The sequence below is a fragment of the Toxorhynchites rutilus genome, chromosome 1 (genome assembly GCF_029784135.1).
Source record: "Toxorhynchites rutilus septentrionalis strain SRP chromosome 1, ASM2978413v1, whole genome shotgun sequence".
In the NCBI taxonomy this organism is placed as follows: Eukaryota; Metazoa; Arthropoda; class Insecta; order Diptera; family Culicidae; genus Toxorhynchites; species Toxorhynchites rutilus.
In genome coordinates this window covers 145,103,234-145,119,487 of record NC_073744.1, presented here as the reverse complement: position 1 = coordinate 145,119,487, position 16,254 = coordinate 145,103,234, and the positions used below count along the sequence as shown (strand labels likewise).

General features: G+C 39.2%; 1 protein-coding gene across 8 annotated transcripts in view; it reads left to right on the top strand.

Moving 5' to 3' along the window:
- The first annotated feature begins 520 nt into the window (after nucleotides 1-520).
- The window catches only part of LOC129762629 (netrin-B-like), a 165,113-nt gene continuing 149,379 nt past the window's right edge, over nucleotides 521-16,254 (top strand). Inside the window, exons 1-2 of one of the 8 annotated variants that reach the window (XM_055761085.1) lie at nucleotides 521-660; nucleotides 1,469-2,840. In XM_055761085.1, the coding sequence (XP_055617060.1) occupies nucleotides 1,739-2,840 (1,102 nt within the window). In that variant the 5' untranslated portion in view covers nucleotides 521-660; nucleotides 1,469-1,738. Of the gene's footprint in view, nucleotides 2,841-16,254 lie in introns of all 8 variants that reach the window. The other 7 variants (XM_055761088.1, XM_055761090.1, XM_055761092.1 and 4 more) reach the window with 7 other exon arrangements.

Sequence of the window (16,254 nt, the reverse complement as noted above, 5' to 3'; positions counted from 1 at the left end):
TTTAATATTGGTTTCAAACTGTATATAATCGAGTCCAAAATTGTATATAATCGAATCACATATAATCGAGTCCGACCTGTATTAACTGTTTCAATGCTTTTTGTTATCCTCCACTGTTCGGGATCACGTGCGTAATTTTGCATACAATATCCTATATCACAGGGCTCTTTCTGTCTCTACACGGACGTTTTGCTAGAGCAGGATAGAACTATCTGCAAAATGCTCGCCCAGACGTCTACCGATGCGCTTCGCACGACTCGTAACAAAATCACCCGGTGAGCGATGAGATGGCGAAGATAGCGAACCAGCCATTTTCACTTTCCCACCGTCTCACTCTGTTTGTGTTTTTCTGTGTTTCACCAATCTCCGAGTCTCTGGATTTTTTGTCACCACCTACCTCCATGGGATTGTGGGCTGCTCTCCGCGCGGTGAGCGACCAACAACAACAAGTGAGCATGAGTGGCCACTTATGCGCTATGCTGTTGCTGCTGCTGCTCTTGGTGCACACAGGCTCCGGTCGGTCGTTCGTTCGGGTGGCTATGCTGAGATTTTTTCTTTTCTCGCGTTTCAGTTCCGACGCTGCATCGATAGTGGGAAGTGTTCTCTCTCTTCGCGGGGATTCATCGCGATCGATTTGGCGATTATTTGCTGGCGGTTTCTGTAAGTGCTGCGCATCGCGCGTTCTTCCGAGTTCTGCGGTGGTGGTGTGAGGGAACGGAAATCGACGGTTCAATTTCGTTGAGCAATAAAAAAAAACGCAAGCATGCAAACATAGAAACCTAAAACAAGTAACAAACAGCAGCCGACAAGAAGGATCATTTGGCTCGTGACCGACGCGCGTTTACGCGGAAGGATTGTCGCGGCAGTCGGTTAAATCTGTGATTGTTTTCTCTCTTGTGTTTGATTTCGGCAACTTTTTGTTCCTCCCCGAAGGGGGGAAATGTGAATGATTGTTTCGTGAAACGAGTGAATGATAACTTCGGGGATGCTGCGAGAAGCGGAAAAGTGTGTTTAAGGGGTGCCAAGTGATAATGTGCTTTGCTCATACTTCCGAACGCGGAATGGACTTAATTTGATTTATGGTAGAAGGAATCCTGTTGGTCCTCAGTTTTTTTTGCTGCTGCTGTTTCCGTATCTTTCCTTGTTGGGAGCTACAGATTTGATCGGAGAAACAGCAGAGCTTCAGCAGAAGAATAGCCCGGATAATTTGTGCGGAGGGAGCTAACATATATCCACAAACGCATATATATATTTATAGCGCAATTCTCGTTTATTTTCCTTCCCTGTGACCGATCTAGCCAAATTGTTGTTTAGTTTTGTTTCGTTTTCCCTTTGCTTACGAGAAGGAGTGCCCCTTGTGTATGATTTCATTAAGTGTTGTTTTTTTTGTCGTTCTGGTTTTATAATTAGAAGAGTCGCTGAACGTTCCCTGATCCTCGTATTTTTATTTATTTTTAATTATCCTCAGTTTTATTATGTAAACAAAGTTGTGTTTTCGGGTGTTTGACAAACCTGTGATGAGACATCATGTTGCGTCAATTCTCTAGGGGAAAGTGAAGGAAGTGAAGATACAGTGGTGCAGTGGTGCAGCAGCAGAAAGGGAGAAAGTCCCTTCCAGAAGAAGTGTTTGACAAACATCGAAACGCGCGCGCAATAAAAATGTTCTTGAGAAAGTGAAGATACGAACGGAGTTTGGGGTTCTGTTTTCCGAGAAGAGCACTCATAAAATTAACAGATCATGATGATGATGCAAACAAGTTTTCGGTTGTTCTTGTTCGGTTTGTTTTTGGTGGTAACCAGCGGCCACCGGTCTTACCTGCGAAGTTTCCAAACGCAGGGTGTAATCGATCCGTGTTACGACGAGGACCGTCCGCGGCGTTGCATGCCCGACTTCGTCAACGCTGCTTTTGGTGTTCCCATTGAGGCGTCCTCCATCTGTGGAAACGATAAACCGGCTCGGTACTGTGATTTCAAAGATCAAAACACTCGAAACGAGTCCGTCTGTGACATTTGCGATGAGTCCGACCCGACCAAACGGTTCTCGCCGTTTGCCCTGACCGATGTGCACAATTCGAACAACGTCACCTGTTGGCGTTCGGAGCCACGCGTTGGATCCGTAGATCCTGGATCCCAGCCGGACAACGTCACGCTCACGCTTTCCCTGGGGAAGAAATTCGAACTCACGTACGTGAGTCTTATGTTCTGCCCGTACGCCATCCGACCGGATTCGATGGCCATCTTCAAGAGCGCTGACTACGGGAAAACCTGGCAACCGTTTCAATTCTACAGCTCCCAGTGTCGCAAGCTGTACGGTCGACCCACTCGGGCGACCATTTCCAAAACCAACGAGCAAGAGGCTCGCTGCATCGATCACAACCGCTACAACGTGGACGGTGTCCAGGGTTCTCGTATTGCGTTCAGTACCCTGGAGGGTCGCCCATCGGCCCAAGACTTCGACTCTTCGCCCGTCCTCCAGGACTGGGTCACGGCTACGGACATCCGAGTGGTGTTCCATCGTCTCCAGCCCCCGACGTCGACCACCATTCTCAAGACCCAGTCCTCGGAGCAGGCGAAATACAAGAAGAGTGAGTACATCTCGAAGGAAATTTTCACACCCCCTTCGGCGGGTGTGTCCACCTACGCGCTGTCCGACTTTGCCGTCGGGGGTCGCTGCAAGTGCAACGGGCACGCCTCGAAGTGCATCAAGGGGGGGACGGACGGGAAGCTGGAGTGTGACTGCAAGCATAACACCGCCGGACGGGACTGCGAGCGCTGCAAGCCGTTCTATTTCGACCGCCCGTGGGGACGAGGCACCGTGCGGGATGCGAACGAATGCAAAGGTAGGTGAGAAAAGTGTAGCATAGTAACTATGAGTGGGTTTGTTTGCTTTTGAATTGTGCAATGGAGAGGAACACAAAGGCGGAGTAGAGAAAGGAAGCAACAACAACAACAGAAAAAATACGATCTCACACACAGCGCGGGCTCCGCTTCGAATGGGATTATGTTCAATTATTCAAATTGTACGATTCCGGATGCTTTTGATCTAGAGATGTGATATACTCTTGGCCGCACCGACAGAATACGGTCTCTTGCAATTGCAAATTGAGCGAAATAGGTGAAGGAGAGCCCCATTGCGCTTCGGGGCGACGATATTTGAAAGCGTATTATATCGAGCCCAATTTGCGTTCTGATGTGTGGCGATAGTTCTTCTGGGGATACCCAGGATTGCTTTGGTTTACCTGTTGACTGCCTGTTCTATAGAAGGGTGGTAATAAATTACACTTTGTCTTTTGTTTCCCTATGTGCACCGAAGGCATCTATTGAACAGAAAGGCCACATCAATTCAATGGTGTTTCCTTTCGGTGCAGAATGGATAAAATAGACAAATTTTTCAATAAAGCACAAACTTGACATTGGTCATACAGTATAACAGACGTAAAGAAAAGATCTCCTCATTTGTTTTCGAATTTCTAACCACAATATGGTTTTCAAACAATGCCTTCCATTTTATGTATTCTAATGATTGTTCAAACATTGTTCAGGTCAATCACGGAGAGCAACTACGAATTGTACAGTCTACCCAAGCTCAAGCTCTAATGATTGTTCAAACATTGCATTTGTTATTTCCATTATGCCCAATTCAAGTCAGTCCATAACAAAACAAAAATGTTTTTTTTTGAAAAGCATAAAAAATTGTAGAATAATAACGAACGCCCAAATTCAATTGAATACGAATAAATTAGTATACCAATGCAGGTAGCGAACACCATCAATAGTCAATATGATCTCGTTAGTTTCGATGATTTGTTGCAGGTGTATTGGCACGCTATCAGCAAGACTTCTGAAGAATCTGTGGTTTGATTTGCTTCCATACTCTCTGTAGCGGCTCATAATAATTGTCCTTACTCGTGACACCATTCTAAACGTGTTGCAGTCTAAAATAGCCTATAAATTCTCAATTGAATTGCGAGCTGGATTTCAAGGAGGCCAAAGAACTTCGAAAATAGTGCTTCTTTTTTGCTATGTATTTTAAATTGTTGTTCTTTTGGCGAAAATAGCCCCAGTTCTGTTGAGCGATTCCGTTTAATTTATATTAAAAATATCAATGCACACATCAACTGTCATAGTGCCGATGATTCGGACTAAATTACCCACTGTAGTCCACATATCTGTGCTCCCTTGGCCGAGTGGTTAGTGTCATAACTAACATGCCGGGTGTTCGGGTTCGATTCCCGTTCTGGTCGGGGGAATTTTTCGTCAAAGAAATTTCCTCCGACTTGCACTGTGATCACGCGTATTCTAGAGCTTGCCACTCAGAATGCATTCAAGGCGTGTTATTTGGCATAGAAATCTCAACTAAGTACTAATAAAAATGACGCAAGTAATACTACGTTGAGACGGCGAAGTTCCTCTAGGAACGTTAGTGCCATTGAAGAAGAAGAAGAAGAAGAAGTCCACATATACCACATTTCCACCTCCGCGCTTCATTGTAGCGACCAAGTCCTCTTTCTCTCTTGGTAACACTGTTCCACTTTTTTTTTGCCCATAAAGATCGTCTCCGGAAATCTTTGGGTTTGATTACTTGTTTCTGGGCAAACGTCAAGTACTTCACTTTGTTTATTTCGTTAATAAACCGACTTATCTTCTTGAGTCTATCCAAGCTCAGTGAGTCTAGGACGAATGGTCCTGAAAGAAATAGGTAGGGAGAGGTTTTCCCGAATCAGACGGACAGCGACTCTCGGTAATTTTTTAAATTTCCCGAACGATTCTTTCATATGCTCGTGCATTTGTCTTTCAACCGTCACAACCGTCATATCTCGCTGTGATACGTGACGCGAAAATTTTTTTACAACAAGAGTTCAGATTTATAAACTAATTTGGTTTTTACCTGTGATCCTCTTCAAATATAACCAGGGTTCAACATTTTCGAAGGCGAAGCGTGATAATCGACTCTCCTCTCAGTCGCTTCGCTTCGACTAGGACTACTTCGGCATTCGCCGTCAACATGACTTGAATTGACTAGAAATTAATTGACGAGCGTTAAGAGCGAGGATGACTGATGAACTATTCTAGCAAATGGTTAAACTAATGTGACGTGACGAATGAATATAAACTACTTCTCCATTCAACTTGACTTCAATCCACCACTGCTAACTACTCCACCCTGAAATGAATCTCATTTTAACGTCCATATAGAGTGAAACGAAAATTGGACAAGGTGAACCGTGAACTCAAACATCGATATAGGCATAACGTAAATAGAATACCAAGTATATTATCCCTCGTTTTTTTTTTATCATGGTATTGGGCAAAGAAAAAAAAGCAAAAAAGTTGATGGGTCTGAGCCTAGGGACACGGGATCTTGACATAGGACTGTGATTATGTGTAGTAATTGCATTTGAATTGAGTTTTTTCTTTGTTCAAAATCTGTATTTTCTCTCTTTAGAAACATGGGCGCCCTGAAATAACCTTGCATACAAATCATATCGTTTTCATCGTTGCGTCGGGGAGGAGATCGAGTGGTTAGTGCAATCGAAAAAAATATACCCATGTTTAATCGTCAAATTGTTTAACATTTTTACTATATTTTCTGTTCGTATTTCAAGCGAAAAATATGTCAAAAAAGAAATAATATACCTCGAATGTAGATCGTGTACAGGAAAAATAATTTCTGAACGCGACGAAGTTCGCCGGGTCAGCTAGAGTAAAATATTTAATTTTATTTTTTCGAAACTTATTCTAAGGTCAATACAATGAGGATGAGGTCCCCATTTTAACTAGGAATCGAGGCGGCATTAAGCCGTCGAGATGATGCGACCCGAGTCGACCGCCGACCCGCCGCCGGAAGCGGTGGTCTCTCTCTCAAACAAACCTGTGTTCCACTGATGGCCCGGTTAGTTTGAAACATAGGATACTATTCTTTAGCGAGCGTCGGACGGCATACGTTTGCCTTGTGCATTACGTTTTCCCTGTTAATTTCTATTTTGAAACATTGCATCATTGCTATTAAAACAAATTAACTCTCAGCTCTCTCTTGACATACACTGCCCGTTATCTAGAGTAATACTAGAAAACAGAAATCGCGGCACACGGCTTGTATGATTTCTGCACGGCAAATTTTTCGCTGCTTGCTCCTTTTAGAGAATGAAACTGAGGAGCAGAAAATCAAATCGAAAGCATAATTCATTGCACAGTCCCATTTTCGTATTTAAAGGGCAACTGGGAAAACACAGACTGTGTGTGCTCGACCAATGAGAACGCGGGATTTTCGTGTAGATAATGTTTTAGATTTTCAATTGTTCGATAGCTAGTTTCATGAAATAAGCAATTTTAATGAATGTGATAAATTGCTAAGGAGTGCCTTAACCGATTGTAGCAAATATCTTGTAAATTCATCAGGAAATTAACGTGCGATGCGACCGATTTTTCGTTTTACAATTTGAACCCCAATGAGTTCCCGAAAAACGTAATCCTACGTCGCAAAATTCACCAAATTGTCAGCGTTACGACACCCTTTCTTTGACACTGCTGATACTTGGGTAGACAGCGTAATTCCTATGATCCATGGGAAGATCGGTTTAGGATCATCCTGCACTACTTATTTGAAATTCATATACCAAATAATACGCCTCGATTGTATTCTGAGTGAACATTCGGGGAATATACGTGTACACTCTGTCCAACTTCTATAAGGTCACAAACAGTTGGAATTTCAACAAGATACATTCATACATTGTTGAATGTTTAGAATTAAGTATATTTAACGTCAATTTTGTTCAAAACAGTTGTTTGTTTATTTATTTTGCTTAAAAATAATAATTTCAGCTTTCCAGTTTCTATAAGTCCATTTCAAAATTCATAAGGATTATCAATGAAAAATTAAAAACGATCGGCTGATTTACATGTCAATAATTGGCAACCTTGCCATTTCGGCTAATAACCTGGAAAATTCGTGTTGGAATACTATTTACTAAATGCTGCTGAACGAATTTCTCGTTATGTTTCCATGTTTCTGAAATTGCAACTTTGAGCTCTTCAATCGTGGTGTACCGCTTTCTTTCAGTGTAGATTCTGCGTACAAGGATCTCCCTAAGATTTTCAACAGAATTCAAATCTGGAGAGTGAGCCGACCAGTCCAAAACATTAGGTTTTTGGTCCTTAATCCATTGCTTAGTTTCCTTGCTGATATGAGTAGTAGCATTATTTTGCTGGAATGTGAAAATGGTAGGAGAAAGGATTCCAGAACATGTATGTAATCCTTGAATGATATGAAAGCTGTCTTGAGCTTTCCGGTTGCACAGAATCCCGCCCAAAGCATGCACGAGCTTCCACCAAAATTCCTGGCTGAAAAATACTGTATTGAAGAACTTTTCGCTATGGTATATAGCAAAATGCATTCTTTTGGAAACATTCTTTGTCACAACATACCATGTCCCACTGTCGGTTCATGTGAACTTCGGCAAAACTCAGACGTCTTCCGATGTGAGATAGTGTAAGATGAGGAGCTTCAACTTTTGAAGTCCTCTTTATGTGAGGATTTTTTACCAAAACTTGAAGAATTGTCACCCGAGTAACATTTAAATTGAAATATTGCTTTATTTGCATAAGCGATTTTGTGGTATTCGAATCTGTTCTAGCTATTTCCCGCTTATCCCGGTCAGAGAGCTTCGTTTTACGTGGAGCTCTCTCCTTCTTACCGTATCCTTGAGGATTCGTTAAATAATTGAGCACTACTTGATGGGATCGTCCGACGAGAAATTTCTCTGATACCACCATTTTCTTGGTGAAATGCATCGATTTGTCTTTCTTTTCTCTCCGTGAGCACTTTTCCCTTCGTCATTTTCCAGATTTATTGATCAAAACAACTAAAACAATGGAAAAATGTAACTGGTCTTATAGAAACTTGACACTTGGAAAATACAAAAACATATGAAAATCATGCAATGTATGGTAGTCACCAATACCAACACACTAGAATACGAGTTGAAGCATTGTTTATTTATAATGACACAAAGCAGCCAGATCATCACCTGGTCTTATAGAAGTTGGACACACATGATTTGATATTAGTATTGTATTATCATTGTACATGATTAAGCATTGTATTGGTATGGTTTTGCCTCGTAGTTGCCTCTATCCATTTGGCTATGAAACCTCTGGCTTTGAAAGTATGAAAATACAATATGGACGTTTGACAACCGAAAAGCGTATTTTTGTGTATCTTTTATTTATTGTTTTTTCTTTCTTATGATGACAAGAATTCATAATCTTTTTTTTTTCTTATTTGGAATAAATATGCGAGAAATACTGATCATGCTGTTCATGATTTGTGGTCTGTAGGATTATATTACAGAGCATATCCTGGCTCTTAATCATGTCGTATACGAACAAGCAAGTCTGTAACCTACAGAAGCAACGTAATTACTTGTAAACAGTTGGAATTTGGCATACAACTGCGGCAAAATAAACATGAAGCATCCTTTTTGTAATACCTGTATTTTTTTAAATTTTGGAGGAATCACTCCAAACGATGATTGAGTACTGTAGAAGAGAATGGATACAACAATGATAAAAAGTTAACAGGACACTCCAAAGTACAACTTTACCAAGGGTCATCCAGCGACTTAACAGTTTTGTGTCTTCGCATGAACCTTAAAACATGTTAATGATCTCTCAATATCTAAACGTTAGTCAAAATCAACATTTTCATCATGGTAAAGTATACGAATGAGCAACGCTTAATAATGATTGGAAATTACTACCGGAATTCGGAGTCGATGTTTGCAATTTTAAAAGCACTTACTAAAATTTTTGACCGAAATAATCGTCCCAGCCGGCAAGCTGTGCATAGTTTAGTGACCAAATTTGAGTCTACATTCTGCGCTGTTGGATGTTCCCGTGCTAACGAGAATGTTTCTTAAATTTAAACAACATTATTCATTCTCAATCGTCTTGTTTCAATGGTGATTACCACAAGTCAAAGATGTACTCTTTTTACTTTTTCACCACAATGTTCTAAATTCTTCTTGATTATTTTGCGGACCAGAACATTTCGACTTTCAGGTTCTTCATCTTAAAATATAAACTCGATCTCAATAGTTGCATATTCTGTTTGTGCTGGCATATGAGTTGAAGTATTTCTATTTCTATCTTAACAGAAAATCTGCAACACAACAGGAGCTTGCATGTGATACGTGTTTTCGTGATGATCTTATAAAACGAGTTTTCAACGGGAAGCGTGACCATCGCCAGTTGCCTGTTACTTCTCATCAAGAAGTATGTAGGTGTCTTTTTCAGCGAATGTGGTAATTTATTAGAATGAATTCTCTTGATTCCGACAAACACTTTCTACGTCTCACTTGCATACTAGCACACAATAATAGTTTTACAGGTTTCGCTATCACGCCTTAGTTCATGGCACCGATGCTGCATATTAGGTCTCATGACTTCGAGTGATGTTTTCAAGACATTCTACATGGAAATATCGGTGACGGCATAACCTGTAAATAGCCTTCTGATATCCAAGGTATTTAGTTAAAAGTTTTACACGTTGTTCGGTTGTCAGACAATTCGCGACAAACTCTTAATCCTAAATGAATCAAGACTTGAACAAATCAAACTGGAAACAACAATATACAAATTTTACAGCTGTCAGAGCTCCGGGTAATATTCCTTGAACAACGAAACAGCTAACCCTGCACAATAAAAATAGTTGAACACGCACAGGATGTGTTCCGCTTGAGAAAATAAAACAAACCAACAACCACTTGAGAACTGCGAATAAATCCGAACCGACAACCACTTCGTCATCTACGTTGCTTCAAGTTCACGCAGAAACTCATTAATTTCATTCCATCACAGGAGTGCATCCTTCCAGCTAATCTCATTTCCTTCACTTTTGATCTAGTTCCGCACTTCTCCGCCGGCAGAAGATGACTCTTCTGGGCTTGGTTGGTTGAGCTGAGCCGAGCTGAGCAACGAGTAACGAGCGGCGGTCGTCGGTTCAAGTGGCGAAGAAAGCAATTTTCAGGCATTTTCAAACGCTTTTGTCTTGCTCCACAGAGCGTGTGGCCTCCGTATATCACGGCTCCCCTTACCACCGTCCCGGATCATAACGACGACGTGAACAACGATGGCATTTGCAGACCCGTTAAGCTCGCTCAGACGCTCCGGCTCTGTCTCACACACTGTCTATCACCGGGGGTAGTAAGGATAATGCACGGAAGAATATGTTCACGCTAATTGACATTCCACTTGATACATGGATGGATCCTTGTGCCTTGAGGAGCCGAAGGGGGTGAGTGGGGCAAAGATAGGAAAGCACATAGAAAAAGAATGTTCCCATCGGAAGTTGGGGTGGAAGCGAAGTACGGTTACTCCACGAGAGTTCATCAAGTCAACCATATAATGGAGGAGAGAAGAGCTGATCTCTCTGCCAGGACGAATAAACGGCAGATCTGAAGGTTTAATCCGGTTCGCGCTGTTGAAATTGGTGTGCCATAGATTTGCTGGGGCTCTCGAGTTCCTACTTTTGGCTGTTCTGTTAGCTTCAAAAGGAATGAGAGAACGTGAACTTTTTGGAGCGTATTGACCGGTTAAGAAATTTTCGTTTCACCAGGTCGAGTACTTATGATTTGTCAATTCATCCATAGTTTTGAGGGTCGCAGTTATTGAAGAATTTCTCGCGCGTGTATATTATTTTAAACACTAACACCATTTTTATGTCAGCTGCATCAACAATCCTCCACCGAAATGAATGGTGAATGGATAATGGGAAAACACCGATAGCATCGGGAAGCGTAATCAGCTGGATATGGTTGCTAATGTTTCCCCCTGTCCAACGATTCATGTTGCGATTGCTATAAGGCCCAAAGCCGTATCTACGCCAATTGCAACTGAACAACAATAATAAACTCAAACAGCTGCCACAGCTATCGATACAGATGCGAGCGAGTTCAAACCAAATTAGTTCAGCAAGTTCACACAAAGCCAGGGGAATTTAGCATCAAGCGCCCCGGCTGTTGCTCATTGATTCTTCTCAATGAACTGTGGAACGGTTTTAGCACAGTGACCATGTTTGTTGGTTGTTGGATTTTATGATCGCTTTGTTCGCGTTTATGGATAGCGATTTAGAAATATTCTCTACGAAAATTTTGCAATCCAAGGGGGATCAGACAATCGTTGGTCGGGAACTGAAATAGTGTATCTCGCAATAACGCGCGTTGTTTCAAGATAAGGCAAAATTATTGTACGAAAAATTGTTGAAGATATTTGATGACTATTTTATGGAGAAACTTTTGATGCACATCCACACTGTCCGACAGAGATGCCAATCAAACCAATCAAATTAAAACCGAATAATCACCCATAATCATCGCCATCACGTTTCATGCAATTTTATGACATTTGGCATTATTTTTTTTCATGTATGTACATTTATACAGATTTGTTATCTCGAAAAATACTTTTTGGTAAAATATTAACTTTTAGGCACTCGGTCGTTTGGTCGTTTTACCGTCGGAAAAGTCAACAAAAAACAATAAAGTTGACAAAAAAAAAATTGTGAGATAATAGTAAATCTCGACGTTTCATGCTTAGAACTTTGCAAGGACCTAAACTTGTGATAAACTGATGGCGCAATATCCGGTTAGTTTAGCTGGTAAGATAGTACCTTCCTGCCCGATTCCAAATTGATTTTTCGTGTTGTCAAAGAGACATGAAATTTCGCATTGCCCTGATCGGGCACGACGTCTATCACATTGACTAATTCTGACTACATACAGTAGAAACCCGATTATCCGCGAGATAGTTTGGCTAGGTCACCGCGAATAACGAAAATCGCGGATATCGCGATATACCACTTAAAATGAGGTGTAAACGCGAAATAAAGATATTTCAGCATGAAAACTATGTTCTATCAATACAGAAAACATTAAACTATCCATCTGCAAAGTCGTGTGCACCAGTGGTCAGATAATATGAAAGCTTTGACCAAAACAAAAGAGCAAGCACCTACGTCTCACAGACAAGTTTTGGGAAGTTCTGTAAAATTACTATGGAACTCGCTTTCGCGGATGATCGGGGTGGTTTCTTAATCATATCTATTGCACTTCGTATAAAATCTGCCAAATGTCTGTGAAGCTGTCTTCCTAGAAGTATGATACTGGAGTGAGAGTAAAAAAAGATCCCTGAATACTATCCTCAATGGTCACTAAATCAATTCGCATTGACGGTATTGAGCTTTATGTCCTGTCACTGTGAAGCGAAAATAGTTCTAGATCATACTAATACTCCAATGAACGCAGTTTTTTAACAAAAAAAAGTATGAATAGAATTTTACTTTTTCGTATCGAATATACACTCGACAAAAAAAAATTAGAGAAACATAGTGTGAAGTCGGAAATTTTCAGTGATTTCTGACATGCTGTAACTTCGTGAAAAATCAACGCATATCGCATGTACATAATTTTGAAGCTACAACTTTCAGGTAATAGAATATTTTACGTACATATTTTTATTTTGGTGTGTGTAGGTGTAGTGGGCAACACTATCGGCCAGGAATGAAAAATCGATTCTTCTGTGTTTTTTTTTTCGCTAACCAACTCAATCCAATTAACCTTATCAACCAGCTTTCATTTGGTTCCAAGAAGGACTTTTCCACACAGAGATATTTCAGTTTGAATGAAAAATTACCCCTTCGTCTTTCATGATGAATAATTCAATAAACAACCATCGCACCTCAAATCGAAAGGCAGTTTTGAAAACTCCAATAAATTCTGCACAAGAATAATTTGACTTCGACGAAATAAAATTTTTTAAATTGTTTGCATCGACTTCAAAAAAGTGCCAAAAGCAGGATTTTTATAAAGCTTTACAAAATCCACTGTAATTCTGCAAATATCACAGTAAGTTCTAATGTTTGCAGGCAAATGATTAGCCTAGTGTATTCCCTAAACATCTATGAACGATTCATATTGATATGTTCTGCCGTTTTTTCTAGCCGATTTTTCAAAGTTTTGAATAAATTAGAGGAGCATTTAATCGCAAATCGTACCAGAAGCACAAAATCCTACGCGACTCTCAGAACGAACGATTAGTAATTTTTAGTAATACCTACACACACTAAGATAAAAATATGTGCGTAAAATATTCTAATACCTGAACGTTGTAGCTTCCAATTGATGTACATCCCATCGATATGCGTTGATTTTTCACGTAGTTACAGCATGTCAAAAATCACTTAAAATTTCCGACTTCGCACTCTGTTCCTCTAATTTTTTTTGTCGAGTGTATATTCGATACGAAAAAGTAAAATTCTATTCATACTTTTTTTTTTGTTAAAAAACTGCGTTCATTGGAGTATTAGTATTATTTAGAACTATTTTTTTTCTCTTGGATGGCACTAACGTTCCAGTGGAACTTTTGCCTTCTAAATGTAGCATTATTTGCGTCATTGTCATTAGTAGTACTTAGATGAGATTTCTATGCCGAATAACACGCCTTGAATGTACTCAGGAGGGGCAAGCTCTAGAATACGCACCACAGTCAGTGCAGGCCGGAAGAATTTTTTGACGAGTAAACCCCCGGCCAGAACGGGAATCGAACCCGAACTTCCGGCATGATAGTGTGGGACGCTAACTACTCGGCCACGGAAGCACTTTTGGAGTGTAGATTCTACGTAAAAGAAGAACTCGTTTTTTACGAAAATTGTGCAATTACAATGTATCTGATGATATTATATAATATTTTCATTAGAAACTATTTGTAACTGCCTTCAGGCGTGTTAACCTGATATAGTACATTTCTTTCACGCCAACTTCAAACTTTCATAAATGTCGAAAATATACATCCGATAACGCGATATTTTTTCGGAATAAATAAATGAAAGAGTAACCATTATACGAGTGCGAACCGGAGAGGTTTTTCGTGTAGGATATAATGATATTTCTCATTTCCAACCAGGAAAAATTCGGCTGCGATCCAAGCATACTTATTACGTGTAATTTCCACATTTTGATGAAGTTTAAAAAAAAACAAAAATCAGGATTCAGAAAAATCAGGCAAAATTGAGTGTTTGTCAGGATATCAGGGAACATGCCGAAAAGTCTGGGAATTCCTTAAAAATCAGGAAGGTTGGCATCTCTGGTCACAAGTGGACCGGAGTGGTTTTGTGATTTTTGTTATTTTAACTTGAAAAACATAGTTGGCGCTTACGTCAACCATGCATATTTGGGCAGTATAGTGGTTCTCAGTTTTTTGGAAAAATTGGAAGTTTCATTTCTCAACGTAAAATATTAGACCCACATTTTTTTTTATACTTTTGTTAGGGTGCCCACTCCCATTTTAGGGTGACCCGAAAAATATTTTTTCCCCAATTTTTCAAAAATTGTCTTCTCTCAATAATTAATCGTTTTTGAACTACTGAACTACTACATATCTAATTGAAGTTAATCTAGTCTAGTCTTTTCTGGAATTTGTTTCCGTAATTATTGATTATTTTTGTTTTTTACAGTTTACATGATCTCAGACCAAGGGCGCCATATTCTTTCATATTTTTTTTTCTTGGAAGCTAAGGTTTTCTTGACATAACATATCCCAAAATCAGAAATGTGTTTTTTTCGTTTTTGATTTGTGATGTTAACTTTACCAATGCACAGTGGGGAATCGCTGGCCATCAAGCAAAAAACAAAATTAGCGTCAGATGTTTCGTAATATTTTGTCTTTCTTGATATTAAAGTGCTTAAATCTCAAATTTGAGCGCAATATAATGAAATTCGATTTTTTATGACTTTTCAAAGCTTGATGATTTTTGACAATTTTTGAAAGAAAGTATATTACTTTGAAACGCTCTTCAGCTTCAATGATAGTTTGGATTTGTTTTTTGTGTCAAATGAAAATTTGTTCGTAAAACTATACAAAACAAATCTTGTTCATTGGATATTGTAAAATTTGATCATAGTAGGCATAACCCAACAAAATCTATGAAAAACTGTGATTTTTTGTAGAAACCCAGCTTAAAAGTTTTGTTGCCACAGTTTGCCGCGGTTGTGGATCCATTCAAAATTTAGGTAAACATATAAGCTTTTAATTGAACACTGTCCGACGCTGCGCAAAACTGCACGAATGGTCGTTTTAGTGAATAAAGCAATAGCAAGTTTTTTTTCACTATATTTTTTTAATATTTTAATTTTATCTAGGATCCAATTAAATCAAAATCATAATAATCCATTGATGAAAATTTTCATATCACAGTAATCTGTAGAGGATGAAACAGAAATCTGAGCTAATTTCATAATATCACAAAATTTATCATTAAAATGTTATAAAAAAGTGTGTGATTGGAAAAGGAATAAAAGTAGGGTAGAGTAAAATAGATTTTCCTTTGCAACGTTGTGTGATTCCAGTGTCAATGTTTTTATGTTTACAAAATCAAATTGATAACTTCGTTGATTTTTATTATGAAGCCTTCAACTTCAGCGATACCACCCAATTCAATGTCGAGTAAGTTGTTTATTCATGATTTGATACATGTATTTTAATATACTCTTTTAACCAGAGGAACCGGATCAGAAAGACAACAAATCTATGAATCAATGAAGTATCGAAAATCACAAGACGAAATGAAAATAGCAGCGAGAGGAATTTTTCCTGCTAAGTATAATGAATTCCAAATCTCATTTGTAAAAATACTAATCATGGTATAGTCAATCATCTTCTCACCTCCACAGATCCAATAGTAAACACATATTTTGAAAAGAATGAAGGAAATTGTAAAAAACTTCTAGATGAAGTGATATTTCTATTGAAGGACACAATTGTTGAATCAGGAAAAGATGATTATGAAACTGATGGCAATTATGAAGAAGAAGAGGAAGATTATTGTTTTGATTTGTTATTTTTTTCATTCACTGTATTGTATTAATTTATAATCTAAAAAAATCTTTTATATTTATACCATAATTTGTTTGGTTTGAGGGGTCGCCCATAATCTACGTGATCTTTTTCAACGCCCAGTGAGTTTGCTTGTGCTAAATTCATAGATAGAAAAGTATGTAAAAAAATACTGCGTAGAAGTGGGTGTCATAAATTGGATGACGTGCTTTGTGGCGTGCCCCAAATAAAAAATGATGCCATATTCGTGATCAGCATCCTGAAATCATGGAAATACCATGTTTTTTTAATTTACCGTCACTTTTATTTCTTGGCCAGCCTTTGTATGAAGTCGTGCAATACTTTGCAATGGTGTGAAAAATC